The sequence below is a fragment of the Mchenga conophoros genome, linkage group LG15, assembly GCF_057382185.1.
Source record: "Mchenga conophoros isolate Kocher_MC1m ecotype Shallow Benthic linkage group LG15, M_conophoros_male_GT1.1, whole genome shotgun sequence".
Lineage (NCBI taxonomy): Eukaryota > Metazoa > Chordata > Actinopteri > Cichliformes > Cichlidae > Mchenga > Mchenga conophoros.
The window spans coordinates 25800571-25817139 of NC_140540.1; the positions used below are offsets into that span (position 1 = coordinate 25800571).

Sequence of the window (16569 nt, forward strand, 5' to 3'; positions counted from 1 at the left end):
AGCTCATCCACGAGGTCTTTAATCGAGTAAACCTCTGATTTCAGCGTCTTTAGTGTGAGGATTTTCTCTGGGGGGGGTTTCAGCTGCACTTTCAGATTTTTCTAGCATCTTTGTTTTTTTTATTTCTCATATTTTACAGATTAATTAATATATTTCAAAAGATAATAGGCCTACTTCCAGCCCACACTCAGACTCCGAGGCCCTGCACTGAACATGCTGAGCTGCTTCCTGTTAATATCTGTAAAATCTGTTGATTATTTCATCCTATATCCACGCTGTGCGGTTTTCAGCTTCAGCAGCGTATAAATCTATGATCTGTCACGGCAATAAATCTGATTAAGACTGAACTGCAGAAGAGGTAAACACGGCTACAGTCATCTGTACTCCTGCTGAGTCTTTACAGTCGTACTCGTCGGCACTGGCGGCTGTGATCCGCAGCAGACGGAGTTTAGGAGATTATTACACCTCCAAATAAACGTTTTGCTCTCTGAATCAGAACAGTTCAGGTTTTAAGGTGGAAGAAATGACTGCTCAGATATGCCAGATACAGAGTGTACAGGTCTAGTCTTTATCAATCTACCTGGTAATGTTTCGTTGTTTCCTGCATGTATGTAAAGGCTCCCTGCTTCAGACTGGAGACCCACGCTGAATCCCACACCTGAGACAGGTTGTGGCCCCGTCATGACTCTGAGCAAAGGAACAAAGTGGATGGATGCTCATGTAAGCTTTAGCTCTACAACTGTAGAGTTTATCTGGAATCTGTAGCTCAATAATAAGGTCTTTTTCCACCTTTCCCATCAAATTATAGTAATTGGCCGTCACTAAAATCGTAATTCCTCTGTAATTTAATTAATTTCTATTATTATATTTTGAAATTACAATGTAATTATACTTATGTACAATTAGGTAGCTACACTAGAGTAACAGTGACGGCAGATGGCTACCCCTCCCAGAGCCTGGTTCTGCTGGAGGTTTCGTCCTCTTAAAAGGACACCAAAGCGCTTGCTCATAATTGTCGGGCTTTTCACTTTTTTCTGTGTATTATTTAGGTCTTTAACTTAAAATATAAAGTACTTTGAGGCAACGATTGGTGTGATTTGGCACTGTATAAATAAAACTGAACAGTCTTGAATAAGGAGGTAACAAGTTAGATTTGTATAGAAAACAAGGAAATATCTATCTATTTTTCTATTATTTAACTGTCCTTTTTTAACTTATACTTTACTTCAAATTTACTTACAGTATAACTTTTAAGTAATTTACATAAACATAATTAGGCTACATTATCATGTCAAATAAATCCTGGTTAATTACTCAGAAATAAAGCCCTTAGTCTCAAGCCAAATTATAAAGTGTTACCAAAGACACAGAGACATGTATGTATGGGGTCAAGTACTAACTCTGGGAAAAACGGGAAATAATCAGAAGCCACGAAAACCCCCCACAAAGAAACAAACTACAGAACGCACCAAAGCATGGATAAATAATCTAGTAAATTGTTGTTGACTCAAAAATCCGATGAATGCGCTCTCACTGGTCCGATCCCTGCACACAGAAATGTTTATCATAGCTGGAATTAATATTACAGAGTATTTAATATCTTCATCTTTTGGTTTTGGCTCGTGAGGGTTATTCTCTCTGATGAAGAGGAGGAGGTGCCGAATCAAAGTCATGAATATTTAAACTGCCTCTCAAAACAAAGATAAAGACATTTCCACGCAGACACTCGCGGTCATGTATCCTCCGTGACTTCATTGATGGAGCGGGTAAACACCGCCCCCTGCCCCCCCACCCCCCACGGTTCTGAGCCAAGAGGCTCTGCGGCAAAATGTCATTACAGAGTGCGCGCTCCGAGGAGAGGCTGCTGCGCTGTTTGCGCCGCTCTCCCACTTCTGCAGGACTTTTTCGTCTGATTTTATTTTCCGAGAAAGAAGCAGAGAAGAATGTCCACGGGTGATGATGATTCAGTGGAAACTAAAGTTTGTGTCACGTGCAGCACCGACTCCGAGCGCGAGCTCCTGCTACGTTTCTCCGTCTGAACGCTCCTGAACGCGGACAGCGGGCTTTGTGCAGCCTCAAGTCCTTCCTCTTCCGCGCCTGGCAGCACCCAACCTGTCCACAGGGCTCCCCGACACCGACTCCTCTCTGGCCCCCGTCATGGATGTGTTCAAGAGCCGACTTTTGGGAATTTCCGTGGCCGTGGCGCACGGCGTGTTCTCGGGCTCCCTGAACATCCTGCTGAAGTTCCTCATCAGTAATTATCACTTCGGCTTCCTCACGCTTATACAGTTTCTGACCAGCAGCACCGCAATGCTCACCCTGGAGACCCTCAGGCGGCTGGGGAAGGTCGAGATCCCCCCGTTCAGCCTGCAGCTCGCCAAGGTAACCAGTGTGACAGGAAGTCTCCACAAAGTGTCTTTATTCACTTTATTCATTTAGAGGCTCGCAAAAATGTAATATTTCTGTTATTTAGATCAAAACTTCACTATTCAAAATGTATTCATTATAAATACACAGATTCAAGTATTTATACTTAGTGAAGTAGTGAAATCAGTTTCACTACTTTTTTAACGCATTTTAACGGATTTTTCTCTAAATCCACGGTCACTCATTTAAACTGCAGTTTGTGAAAGTTACGGTTTGAAATAGAGGAAACTGCTTAATCATCGGCTCAGACCTGCCTCAATAAAACTAATGACTGAATGAAATTTGTTTTAGAGTGGAACATTTTTCTTTAATTACTGGCTGATTGACAAGATACATTAAAGAGACTGCAGTGATGGAACGGAATCATAATCTGGAGGAAGAGCATAAACCTAAATATGGTACTTTTTCATTCATGTCCCCACTACAATAACTGTAATAACAGACTGTATATTCTGCATGGACTCATTGAGCTGTTACACACACACACACACACACACACACACACACACACACACACACACACACACACACACTGTATAACAAAGATGGTTTTCCTTTAAACCCTGTAAGGTTTAATTCAGCAGTCTCTGGGGACGGGCTCAGTTTTTACTACTTCATCATTAAAAACAATGTAATTAGAATAAATAAATGACACCTGCTCAAAGCTTGTGTTTGCCAAAGCTTTTAGGAATAGGAGCTTTTCAGAAATCAACGACTTTTTTGTTCACAAGATTCTTTTTATTCATTAAAAACGTCCAGATCTGAGAACTGAACTCATCATACTGGATGCTTATAGTCTATTTATCTTTATTTTATTATTAATGTTCTTCTTCACTTCAGCTGTATCTTTGAGTTTAAACACTGTATTGGAGCTGCCATCCTCATCATTCATAATTAATGTGAGTTTTTACATAGAACAGGCCTCCCATATCTCACTCAGTGAAACAGGGTATAAACGAGGCATCAGAACAACACAGAGACACGACTGCGGTCATTCCACCTCTGCTTGCATTTGTATGATTCGCCTCCTCGACAGTGAAAAATGATGACAGTCGATGTACATTAAACAGAGGCTGTGGGTTAGAGTCCACTGAGACCCAAGGCCTGATCCGTCGAACACAACGAGTGTTTCTGGATGAAAGTACAAATACTACACGTTCAGGCACAGCACATTAACTCCAGCTGCACTCACTGCTGCTTTAGGAGGCAGATTTAGCTGAGATTTTTGGACTTCAGTGTAAATCTGAGGCATTTCTGTTTTGCTACATTTCAGGGGAAATGCTGTACTTAAAGTGGAGTTCTGAAGTGTAGCGATTTACTGACACTACTACCATAAAAGTGGAGTTCTTTAGTGCAGTGCCCTCAGTGTTTTGGAGTGGTAAATACTGTGCCGCTCGAATATTATCCAGGTATCTGAATACTGACCACACTGCAGAAGCAGTGTCCGGTATCGTAGCTGTGTCCAAATTCAGGAACCACATCCTCCTGTGCCCGCATTTGTAGGCCAATTACATTACAGCGACACGACGAAGACTGCTCAAATTCGAAGACTCCGACAAATGCGCCCTTCATTTCCCCAGATTTGAAGGATGGGTTGGGTGTATACTTCGTGGCCCAACATATCCCAGAATTCATAGCACGGCCCTGCTCAGTTTCCAACAATGGCGGCAGCTAGTTAGTTTCAATATTACTCTTATTATTCTTTCTGGGTCACAAAATAAACGTTTAACATATTTTCAAGCGAGAATGTAGCTGTGTAAACCTCAAATATCTGCTCAGTTTATCAAGACACCGCATATTTTCAAAAGCGCTCCGACGTTTTCGGAGACGTCCGTTACCCACTAGCTCGATAGCTAGCCGGGGGCAAGGCTCACTAGAGCCGGTGAGAACACCGGACTCCCGGCAAATCGTTTTCAAACCCACCGCCGTCTTTCGCTACTCAGGTTAAACATGATATATAAGTCGCTTAGATAACTTAAAAATGTTATCGTTTGGCTTTTTTTTGGTTTTCATTTGTTCCTGAGTAAATCTGTTTGGCTGAGATTAAAGTTATAGTTTTTACACAGCTGAATAAACGTCAAGCAGACAGCTGATTATCAGAAGTGTGAGATGCTGGAGAATATAATCCAGTGTCTTGTTATATTTTAGAGAGCAAGGAGCAGACGGCTGAGTTTATTAAACTTCACCGAAACAATCTGCAAATGTCATTAACATTTAATAAACTATCATCTTGTCTTTATTTTTAGTTAGCACACACCTTAAACACTTAAAGCTGTAAGCTAATGATAGTTATATAAGAGCAGATGCTGCTGGTGCAATAAGCTGTACGTTTTACCTCCAATGGATGATCTGATTAGTCGACTAATCGCAAAAATAATCGGTGACTAGTCGACTATCAAAATAATCGTTTGTGGCAGCGCTATGTAGATGCAAACAAGTTTCATTTTAGTCGCAGAAACATGGAAACACTTCAAGTCTGTTTCAGGCCTGAGAATGTGTGTTTGCATCAGCTTGAGCAGGAAGGAGATTTCTGTTATTGCTCCAGCACATTCAAGATACTCGAGTAAAGTGGTCAGGTCCTCAGTGAAGTGAATGTGTGTTAATGTGTCACCATGGATGCTTGTCTCTTCCTGTCTGTGCAGGAGTTTGCCTCAGTGTGTATCCTCTCCACGCTGCAGTCCACGCTCACGCTGTGGTCTCTGCGCGGCCTCAGCCTGCCCATGTACGTCGTGTTCAAGCGCTGCCTGCCACTCTTCACGCTCAGCATTGGCGTGTGCGTGCTCAGGAACGGCGTGCCGTCTGTCGGGGTGGTGACCGCTGTGCTCATCACCACCGGGGGAGCTGCGCTAGCTGGTGAGCACAAACAAACACTCACACACTTAGTGACAAACTAGTGCACTGAGGCAGTTTAAGGTGCTCAGGGTTCTGTACTGCCCATAGTCCTGTTTATGTCTTTGTTACTAACGTGCTAACAGGTTTTAGCCCAAGTCCAAGAATATTCCACATCCCATTAACGTGCTGACACACACTACCCCACCAGAGCTGCTTGTCCCATTGTCTATCTTTGCATCAAAATGCTTTCCTTCTTTCTCCCCCTTACACCCTTACCTGGTTGCCTTGGACAGCTGCCCTTATTCAAGTCTGGTTCTGCCAGAGATCTCTTCCTTGTAAAAGGCATTTCTGCATTTCCACTGTCAGAGTGCTATTTGTAGTGGATTGTCTCAATTTTGGGGAGTTAACATTTTAAGGTCTTTACTTTGCAATATAAAGTGCCTTGAAACAGATGTTGATTTGCAAAATTAAAAAAATTAAAGAGTGGAGGAGACTCCAGTCATGTCTATTATTGGCAGACTGGTCCACATAGCCTCCGTCTGATTACTTTAAACACCTTCTTAAAGAACAGAGGTGTTAGGATAGTTGCAAAAACATTTTGAATGCTTCTATATCAGTGCTTGTCAGAGTTTTAACATTTTTGGCTTTTCTTTATGCACCTTGGAAGTTGGTGAAGTTGTGCCAGGAACCTGTTTTCTTCTATTTTTGAGCAGCTCCCACAGTCCTATAAGCTGTTGGCTGGTTGGCTTGTAACACCCACATAGCCAAAGCGATGTGCCGTAAACAGATTCTCAAACAGCTTTTAACTTGTGTTGTGTTTGTGGGAAACAATCCCTCACTCTCTTATTCCTAAAGCACAAGTGTTTCAGGTCAACTCCATCTGTCCGTGGTCAAATGTCAAAGGTGTAGCGTGTACTTTTTAAAGAGCCTTCTCTTGCTGTTCATTCATCCCTCTGTTAACTTGTTTACTCTGCCTTTCCATCTTCTTTTAATGTATTTGTTTTTTTCATAAAGGAGAAGAAAATATTGAAGCTGATCCTTAAAAACAACAACAGTTAAAGCTGTTTAAACATTAAGTTATCTGTCTTATACAGATCTTTTAATCATCATTCTCAGCAGTAAATGTTGCCCTTCCATTAGCGATAACGATCCTGAAGTCATAAACAAAAACCTCCACGCACAATTCATTTCCTGGATTAATCCAGTCTGCTGGATGGGGGGTTGCTGGAACATGGACTGTGAACTCTGCAGAATATGAATCTAATGGACAGATTCATCATCCTGGGTTTTAATCTTCATGATAATTACCGCTTCTCGCAAAAAAATGTAAGATGTGCATCTTCCATGCGTCCCTTGTGGATTAGCCAAATCTCTGCAACATTTGGATTGTTTGTCACGTCAACAGTTTGCGTATGAGGCACATCTTTCAGCCATGATTAATATTATGGGGGAGATAGCTTATGACCCCTTCCCCCACCCCAAGTTTAATAAGCCTTTGTGATGGTTGATGTTGTTGTGCAGCGAGTCTTTTGAGCCGAATGTTTTTCAGGGTCTACTTCCTGTTGTATGTTGGCACATACTGTACCTCAGAGCCTTTATTCAGATTTTAAACTTTATTCTAAAAGTTGTAAAAAACATCACACATGCTTAACAAGGGGCAGATGATCACACCAGGAGCACACCTGTGTTTAGTTTGCATGGGGCTTTTATTTTGAAAATCCACTCAATTCTCTCTGCTGAGCTTCTGTGAAAATTATACCTGACCCCATTTTGAATCATATGAACTCAGAAAAGTGCTGGTGAGAATTTTGTGGATTTGTAAGTGCTTAGTGGGCACGAACGGCTTTGATGGCTGCCTGAGATGGAACAGGATCCCCATCCAACTTTATCAGCCCCCCTCTCATCCTTTATCAGGGATGCTACACTCGATTGTAACACCTAGGGGAACAGCTACACCAATTACATTGAGTTGAAAGGTAATAGACCAACTGTGGCGCCTTATACGTGGTGAATTATTTTAGAAGTGGATAGTCATCTCTAAATTTGATTTAAAATAATAGAAAATGCAAATTATATATTCTCTCTGAGTTTAAAGGTGTTTTTATGATAACCCACTGAGCAATGTTTGCACATCCATGAACATATAAAGTAGCTTCTAATGGTTGTTTTATGTGCTTTTAGTGACATCAATTTAAGGAACAGCTAAACATTTTAATAAAAAAACGGATTTTATTAAAACAGCTGGTTTTTACAGCTGCTATAATATAACAATATAAAATGCCACAAAGCAACTCTTGTTGTGATTTGGTCCTGTTTAAATAAAACTGAATTGAATTTAAATGAATTGGAAAATTGGTCACATTCACTCTATCCTGGATTAACATCACTGAGGTGAGGAGGTAGTATAAAAATCCTTCCGCCTACCTGCAGGAATAAATCGTGCATCTATGGAGCTTTAAAGGTGCAAATGCTACAAATGGTTGGTGTTCACTGCTGCTGATCAGAGCGCATTCTGCACCATCACCAGTACTGAAGAATTTCTAAAAGGCTCACATAGAAAAGGGGCCGTGTGGAAGAAGAGCAACATTGTATCGCTGCAGATGATGATGATGGGCCAACAGAAGCATGCGACTGCAACAGTGGAAGTCGTTATGAGTCAGAACCTGATTCACTAAAGTTTGTGGTTTTTAAAAATAATTTTAATACCATCTTTCTCAAGTTCCTAATGAGTTTCATTGTAGTTTTTAGTCTTTTCCTGATTTCTACCAACAAGAAGCGTTTCTAAGTAACAACTTCTGACTTGCCAGCCCAAAGCCAATTACATTAAAAATATCCACAGTCACATGTATTATTGTGTGCTTTAAAAATGCAGCAGTTTTCTAACAGCAATGAGCACCACTTTCTCAAACACGAGGAACTTGTGCATTTGTAAGGGACAGTCAGCAGCAGTGGATGAATCCAAAGATGGAATATGTAAAAAAATGGAAGTGACTGCTGTGTGTTTGCCAAATCTGATGGGCAGGTTGACCAAGTGTATTGGTTGGTTTTCACTGACAACACGAGCACTGACATCACGCTGGCAGACGAGGCTTCAGTTAGTGTAGTTTGTTTTCAGTATGAGACGCTTCCTTGTCAAGCTTCCAGCATACAGGCTCAGCACAGGATTAATTCCATCTTTCCTTCTTTATCATCTGTCCTCATTCCTCAGCTTTCCCACCTACAAACTCCCACAATCTCCCATCTTTTGATATCACAGATATGCTAAAACACAAGGAAACCTCTCAGACACAGAAGGAGAAGCTGTCTGAGAAATGCTGCTCAACATTTCACAGTAACGTTAAAGCTCTAGAACCCAATGCTGCAATGACACAGACAACGTCCAGATCCCAACACGATCGAAATGCTGTGGAATGAATGAATGCCTGCAAAATTCCTTCACAACCACATGAGAAAATAATGAATTCTTCGAGTATTTGTGCCCGAAGTTCTTTTATAAGCAATTTAATTACAGGGTGTACTTAAGCTTTCCCCGGACAGTGTGTGGTTTCAGGTTACTATAGCAAATTACCCATCAAATAAACAGACGTCTTGATGAATAAAAAAAAAAAAAAAAAATCATCCATTTAACAAAGCACAAAGCTGCTGGGAATTGCTGTTGTGAAGGGACTGGACCCAGTCTACCATCTCTTCCTGACCGGAAGTTGTTTTGACTTCCTAAACTGATCCAACAAGCCCCGCCCTTCAATGTTGGGACGTAGACTTAGCGGGCATCTGAAGTAAGGTGCAGTTGGCACTCGACAGGGTACTATTGTTTGTTGCCCTGTTACAAAAAGTTGTATTAATATTGATGTAGGCTGTGGATAAAACATACCATATCCCAGTTATACTGAACTTAAAGTTCAGAAAAATATCATGTAAATAAAATCGAGAGAAACTTTACAGATGTTGAAATAAAAAAATGTAAAAACTTGATTTAAATTCTTTCTCCGCAGGTGCCGGTGATCTCACAGGTGATCCCTTTGGTTACGTCACCGGTGTTTTAGCCGTCATCATCCATGCCTCCTACTTGGTTCTGATCCAGAAAACCAGTCTGGACAGCGAGTATGGACCGCTTACCGCACAGTACGCCATCGCCATCATGGCCTCACCGGTATGGAGTGGTGTATTTTCAAACTTTACTGCCATCGTTATTCTCGCTTCTCATTTTGTATTTTTATCGGCTTCTCTCAGGTGCTGCTGGTGTGCTCCTTCATTTCTATGGATGCCATCAACATTTGGTCATACAAGGGCTGGACGGACCCTCACATCACGGTCATCTTCATCTTCTGCATCTTCATTGGCTGTGCCATGAACTTCACCACGCTGCACTGCACCTACATCAACTCGGCTGTCACCACCAGCTTCGTTGGTGTGGTCAAGAGCATCGCCACCATCACCGTCGGTATGTTGGCCTTCAGTGACGTTGCACCCACCAGTCTTTTCATTGGCGGTGTGGTGGTGAACACCATCGGCTCCATCACCTACTGTGTGGTTAAATACTACGAGACAAAGAAGAAGAGCTCGTACGAGGACCTGGAGGTGGCGGGAAAGGACAACGGGCTGCCGGGCAAGCCTTACAGAGAGAAACCTCCGCTGGACGGGAGCGGTCCCACTACAGGATCTGATCCAGAGCAGCCAGAGACAGAAGGAGTGCCGAGCAGTGACGACAAGGAGGAGGCAGCAGCCACGGCCCATTTGGCTAACGGACAGTTGTGGACGGGAGAAGGTGAGAAAGGTGTCAATTCTCATGTCATGACAGAAAAAGAGGCACTGGAGATGCAGAGGGAGCACCTCCACAAAGAGAACACCACTGCTGCCACGTCACTCAGTGATAGCTATGTCGGAGTGTGGAGGTCCATCAGACATCTGCAGTTCCTAAAGAAAGACCCCTTGATCGAAAACATGGAGCAGCAAAGTCCGTGAGGGTGGGACTAAGAGCCGAACTAAAAAAAAAAAAAGGAAATTAATAAAACGTCAAGGAAACCAGAGAAGAAGAAAATGACTGAACCTCTACTGTATGTACGCCAGGAACCTCTTAGTGCTTACTGAATGCTCGTTGGTCGTGTTCACTGCTGTTGCTTCAATTACCTCGACGAGATCTTTTGTGCCAAAAACTCTGTTTCATCACACAGAAGTCTGAGTGCTTTATTTCTTTGTTGTTTATGAGTGGTGGAGAAAAGTGGATGAAGAGCTTTGGGCAGAGCTGCCCGTCAGTGATAAATTCTGCCTCTCGTGTCCCTCGGCTCAGCGGTGGGGTGGTTGGGGCTAGGCAGCGTGATGTGGATTGCGTCTCCAGCTTGCAGAACAAGAGCAAGCCTTGTAGAAAAAGAGTGCATCTTGTGCAAACTTGAAAATCACACCCATCAGGGAGGAGCTGAACACAACTAAAGGTTTCTGTTTTGTGCTTTGATCTTGTTTCTGATTGGCTGTGGGCATGCGAGCGACTCTATGGCTGTAATCACTCCGGGTTTCTTTGAGTTCGTCCAGCTCAAACTCTGCAGGTCTACGGTCACATTTTACTGCTGGTTTCCTGTTTCTGTGTTTACTTTAGCAACATTAAGTGAAATAATGATCCTGTCATTTCACGCTCTGCTTCTGTCTCATTTTCTTTTCTGTGTCTTTTCCTTAATTTTATATATGCGTTGTTCTTCTACTGGTGGATGTTCACAGAAAACGGCCAAAGTTTCAGAACTAATGTTGGTGTATGTAAAGGTGATCTCTGTGAGAGGAGAGCTCAGACTTCAGAACTTTTTTTTCTATCCTTGGATCTTTATGATGTCAGTGAGCGCAGATATTCCTTGTATGGTCATCTCAGCCTTTCAGTTCAGGCGTTGAGCACAGAAGCCCAACTAGCTATGCTTATGCATTTAACGACAGGGACAGAGAGAGAGAACTAAAAACACTCCAATAGCTTCTTTAAACAGGATCAACTGAAAAACTGCACCATGGCCCAAAAGGAAACACAAGAGCATAATGGCCGTTTTAAACACTTGTATTTATTTTTCATTTTATGCTTTTTTTTGTCAGCTAGGTACATTAAAAAAGGTTTCTTTTTGCTTTATATATTATAAAACAAGATGTTTTCAAATACAAGTAATTACAAGTTTACACAGTATGAATACAATTAAATACAGCTGCAAAAAATGAGACATTATAATTTGAAGCCTTATAGTTCTGATTTCCACTTATTTCACTTTTGAGTCCTTCTTCAGTGACACAATGATTTTAAGTTCTGGTTGCACTAAACAAGCTTTGTGAAGTTCTCATTGTTTCCAGAATTTTTATTTGACGTTTCAAAGTCCGCTGGAGAAATAATTAAAATAATTTTAATGTTGATTTCAGTTCATGTCGAGGCTTGATGTAATTATGGACTGTGATTCAGGTAGCACGCACCACACAGCATAACGTGCTTAAGTGAAAGTACCTTTTCTTCACTTGTCATCACACCAGTGTTATTACAATGACTGGACCGAGCAAGGATGTTCTTCAGGCTAGCTTAAGAAGGCTTTTTCCCAGAGATGTATCTAAGACTATCTAAGACTTATTTATGAGGCTTTTTGTGCCATTTGACTATGACTGGGTGCAGGGTCGGGTGGCTTTAATATTGATGTCTCTTCTTCATCCATAAGGAAGTTTATTTACCAGCAGAGTAGAATGAAAATGAGCAGTTCAGTACACCTAACAATCTGAGATTGATCATCTTGACAGAACACCTGTAATTTGATGACAGCACTTAGTTTTACTGCGGCGCTTCCCCTGAAAAGCGTCTTGGCTCCACAGATCGCACTGTGAATACTTTTTTATTATTTCTACCTCCAGTCGAAATTCTTGCCCACGGGGAGGTCTGTGCAGAGGCATCTGGCACAAAGAAGCCTCCAGTGGCTTTTGTGATATGCATATGAATCCCTTAACGCACACCTTGCTGGAGATTATTTCATTCTTCAAGCCTTCCTAATATGTTATTTTGGGACGGGATTACAAATGGCTCGGGAAAAGATTTGTAGGAGGTGTAAGAAAACGTGGCTTCATGATTAACTGTTGTTCGCCAGATTGGCGTGATTGGATTTGAAGAGAATACTGGTTACAAAGAATTTAATATAATCTGCTTTAAAAACACAAACTGTTCCTCTGACAGCCTCAATAACATCATGGGAGCTAGAAAGAAACAGTGACATGTGCCCCACAGTGTCTGCGTGTGGGTTATGGATAATCAACAAAATAAAAACAGTGAAATCATTTGAAGAAAGCTCATTTTTGCAGTCAGTGACTGTTTGGTTGTGGTGTGATTAGCTCTGGCTTTGCAGAGTAGAACAACAAGCCCAACCTTCCACTGCTCAAAGGTTCAGAAAAGAAACTAAGGAAGCAAAACTATCTGGCCTTGGTGCACCAGAAAACTGGAGAGGCTTGCTGCTCTCCTCCAGGCGATTCGCCGACAGTTTCTAATGAAATCGGTGAAAATCAGCCGCTCTGAGGGAGATGTGTGTGCCACTGAGCCGACCACACGTCTCAAGGAATTATTCAAGCATCCTCCACATGTGGGCTGAGCCGTTGTGGGCAGACATTTTAAAGTAGGGCTTGATGCTAATGATCACATCTGTTCCACTAAATATAACAGCAGATACCAAAGTTTAGTTAAATAACCTTACATAATCTTTTTTTTACATTTACTATTTTATGAAAACATGTAGAAATATTAATAGGAACTTAAAGAAATAGTTTTGGAAGCTCTGTGGATCTAGTCCAGTATCAGTCTCTGTCACGAGGTGCTCAGCATAGCTTATTATTAATATTGCAAGCAGATGGAAACAGCTAGCATCTGCTAAAGCACAGCTCACTGACATGTCGTTTGAGAGTGACTGTGCTCAACATTTTAACATGAACGTGAAGAAACTTTGCCAAAGCAATTTAATTCCCTGTAAAAAATATAGCTTCTGTTTTATTTGTTTATGCTTGTGTAGTAATATAAAAGATAAGATGGTTGTAGGCTGTAACTAATATTATTATTAATAGAAATCCAAAATCATAACTTCTGCTGACGTCTTGTTGTGTTGAAGATAAAAGAGGCAAATCTTTAAACAACGAGACACTAAAGGAAGAGAAAATCTGAATCTTTGTGTAAAAGGTTTATGATACAGTGAACTTTTTCAACACTTTTTGATTATTCTTCCACAAGTTGACTGATTAATCCTAATGTTTTTAAACCACTTGGTTCAAAGGCTGGAAGAATCTTATAAATCTACTAACAACATTTAGCTCGGCACCTGGAGGTGACCTCTTAAAACTACTGACGTCTTTAGAAAGGCACTAACATCAGCACGTCTGTGGTATCACAACATGTTTACTGTTGTGAAAGCTTCACAATCCTTTGGTAAATTCAGCTGCATTAAACACTAACCTGATACTTCTGGTTGAAAGTTTTGTGTTTCTCCTTATCTTCTCTTTTGAGCTTTCCTAGCCTGGATCTTTTCCTGCCTCTGTTGTTTCCCAACAGAGGCAGGAAAGGACTTATAGAAAATGTCTCTGTGACACCTCTAGAGCTGAAAAGCTGCAAAGGTTAGCTTTAACGGCGTCCCTGCAATCAAAGCTGAGCTACAACAGAGACACAAAGACTATTAACACAAACGGGGAGCATTTATCTGCTCTTGTCCAATCTTAGGCTCCTTCACAAAGGAGGAGCTTCAGGCAGGGTGAATTGTGTGAAGAGAAGAAGCTGTCAACCTCTGGTATAGATCGATATTGATTTCTTCCTCACACTCTGCAAACTTCATTTAATGCTACATGAGATGTGATGTCCCCCGGAGCTGCAGAGAGCTGGGTGTGGGCTCTCTGAAGGAGCCTCGCTGAGGTGCCTTGTCGAGATTTAATACTTCAGAAAAGATAAATATGGTTGAAAAAGCAGGACATGTGGATTATTTGTTGGTTTAAAGGTGTCTAGGGGTGATAATGACTCGAAAGCATGAACAATTAGAAGCCACAAAGTGCATGAACGTGTTTGCTATGTAGAGTTTTACAGTTCTTACATTTGAAAATAAAATCTGAAAAACAACCTGAGGCCAAATTAGCACAATAGGCTTATTATTGGTCTTAGCAGGTTAGTTGGTTGTACTATAGTATGTAAATTGTTACCTATGAAAGGTGAAACAGAGTTTGTTTGCTTCCCACTGATTTCTGTCTCAGCATGTAAATCAGGACAGAGCAGGTCAGCCGAACATGGGAAATCCTAAATTCTGGCCGAGTTTAATTTAATATGTGGAAAAAGTAAATCTTACAGTCATTAAAAGTCTCTTATGTTTCCTTTAACTAGAGCTGGATCACTGAAAGATTTTTAGTGAATCTGAACGGATGCAGTAAAATCCAGAACAGCTGAAACATCTGTATGGGTGGCTTTTTGTCACTGTTAGTCTTGTATTGTTGTCTGTGAAAGTACTGTGTGCAACCCCTCACCATCACCATCACAGGTGGATGGAATACTGAGTAGGTCTCTTGTCTATCCCGGGTAAGAGCATTTATAAAAAAAGTAAACAACAGAACCATAAAGACACAGGTCAAAAAAACCAGGACGTCTGAGCAGTGATGGAGACATTAAGACTGTAGTTCTGAGTCTTTGCACTTTATTCAGTATTTTCTGACTTATTTACAGTATCTTTCTACTAATGCTTTCACTTCCTGAGTAGGTTTAAGGCATTGCAGGCACATGAGAAGTCTGTAGTGACAGATCCCTAACCTGTCTCTGGCATCAGATATGTGTTTTGCAATGTTTTTTTAACATCTGTCCTGAACCTTTCGCTCAACTGAAATAATTCCAATGCAAAAAGAGTTACAATATTTTGAACGAAAAGTCTGACCTAAAACCAATCGGTTGTTGCCTTAATGCCTTAAGGCACAATGTTCCAGTCTGACTCTCCCAACACTGAAACGCCTCATAATACCATCTGTGTCTGGTTTCTGGAGGTTTGTGGGAGTTTCCTTTCCTGAAGAGCCCGTTTCTTCATAATCCATCCAAGATCATGTCACATCTTTTAGTTTTAAACCACAGTGTGTATCAAAAACAAACCATCAGGTGTGAAGTGGGACACAGCAGCATGTTGGAGTTGTGACAAACAGCCCGGTGTCATGAATATTGTGAAAAGAGCTGATGTCTTTAAAAAAAGAGATGTGATGTGTGTTGTGCATGAAAAGTGAGAAATATTTTCTGTCTTTCTATAAAAGAACTGTCATGTTTTTCTGAAATAAAGCCAGTCTGATATTTCAAAAGATTGTCTCTGGTTCAGGAGGGGCTTGGCATCAGGGGCAGCTACAACTCTTTCCCTGCAGATGTGGTGTGGCTCTTAGTGCACCTACACAGGCCTTTGTCCACTCCTTGTGAACCTCCAGTTTTCTAGAAACTCCTCTCACATGTTTCCCTCCCACTCAACTTTCCTATAACAAGCTTTAAGATACCTTTGTTGAGGAGCGTCGATGATCATCGCCAATGATTCTGGTTACGTACACCAAACTAGACCCAAATATTCTTTTTTGGGAGATACTGTATTAAATAAAATGTTACAAATACAGAATTTACTAAAGTGTAGGAGAAACAAACTTCCTTATTATGTTGAATCTTTTGAGATGCACTAATATGTGTAATTGTAGTGGAGATATCATCTGAATTTCAGGAGCGGGACCACTCCTCCTTCACGCCCCCTCTGGCCTCAGGCTATAAAACCCCCCTTCTCCAATACCTGCAGTTCTCATTTTTATGCCCCACCCTGCCCCCCCTTTTCTTTCCTCTCTTCTCCTCTCCTCTCTTCCTTTCCTCCATTTATTTCTCGTTAGTACATGGGAATCTGCCTGGACCGAGAGCCGTCGCCAGTCCCCTTCAAGGCCTTCCCCAAACCACAGCACTATTCACACTTCCTCATCCCTCATCTCTCATCGTTACCAAGGATGTGGTTCCTGCTAGTGAAAATAGAGATAAAAGTTCCCAGTTCTAAACAAATATTCAATTAAAAACCTAAAATTAAGTCCTTGCAGGCTTTAGGTAACTTATTTGACATTAGTGCGAAACTGGGAACATGTTTGTCTGTTGTATTAATGTCCTTCCACTCTTGGAGAGACTCCATGATTAATTTACTTACAAATCCCTTGTTTAATTAATTTGAGTTATTGGAGTTTGCTGCTTAGGCTGACACTCTGGTTTTTAATTTAAACAGAGCGTAAAGGTGAAAACATAAGCAGCACACACATAGGATGGAGTTGGGAGTATATTAATGTCTCCTACAAGCTGGCAGA

The 16569-nt window shown here is 41.3% G+C and overlaps 1 protein-coding gene across 1 annotated transcript; it reads left to right on the forward strand.

The window, feature by feature from the left end:
- Window positions 1-1860: 1860 nt before the first annotated feature.
- Window positions 1861-15552, forward strand: slc35d3 (solute carrier family 35 member D3). The gene is made up of 4 exons (XM_085247807.1): window positions 1861-2382; window positions 5070-5280; window positions 9252-9409; window positions 9490-15552. Exons 1-4 carry the CDS (start codon window positions 2158-2160, stop codon window positions 10219-10221), a joined length of 1326 nt encoding a protein of 441 aa, XP_085103933.1. The 5' UTR covers window positions 1861-2157; the 3' UTR covers window positions 10222-15552.
- Window positions 15553-16569: the final 1017 nt, after the last annotated feature.

Excerpts from the sequence above, each read along its gene's own strand:
- slc35d3 (XM_085247807.1), top strand. The coding sequence starts at position 2,158 with ATGGATGTGTTCAAGAGCCGACTTTTGGGAATTTCCGTGGCCGTGGCG. Across the intron at positions 2,383-5,069 it reads TCAGCCTGCAGCTCGCCAAG|GAGTTTGCCTCAGTGTGTAT; the intron begins GTAACCAGTGTG and ends CTGTCTGTGCAG. Across the intron at positions 9,410-9,489 it reads TCGCCATCATGGCCTCACCG|GTGCTGCTGGTGTGCTCCTT; the intron begins GTATGGAGTGGT and ends GGCTTCTCTCAG.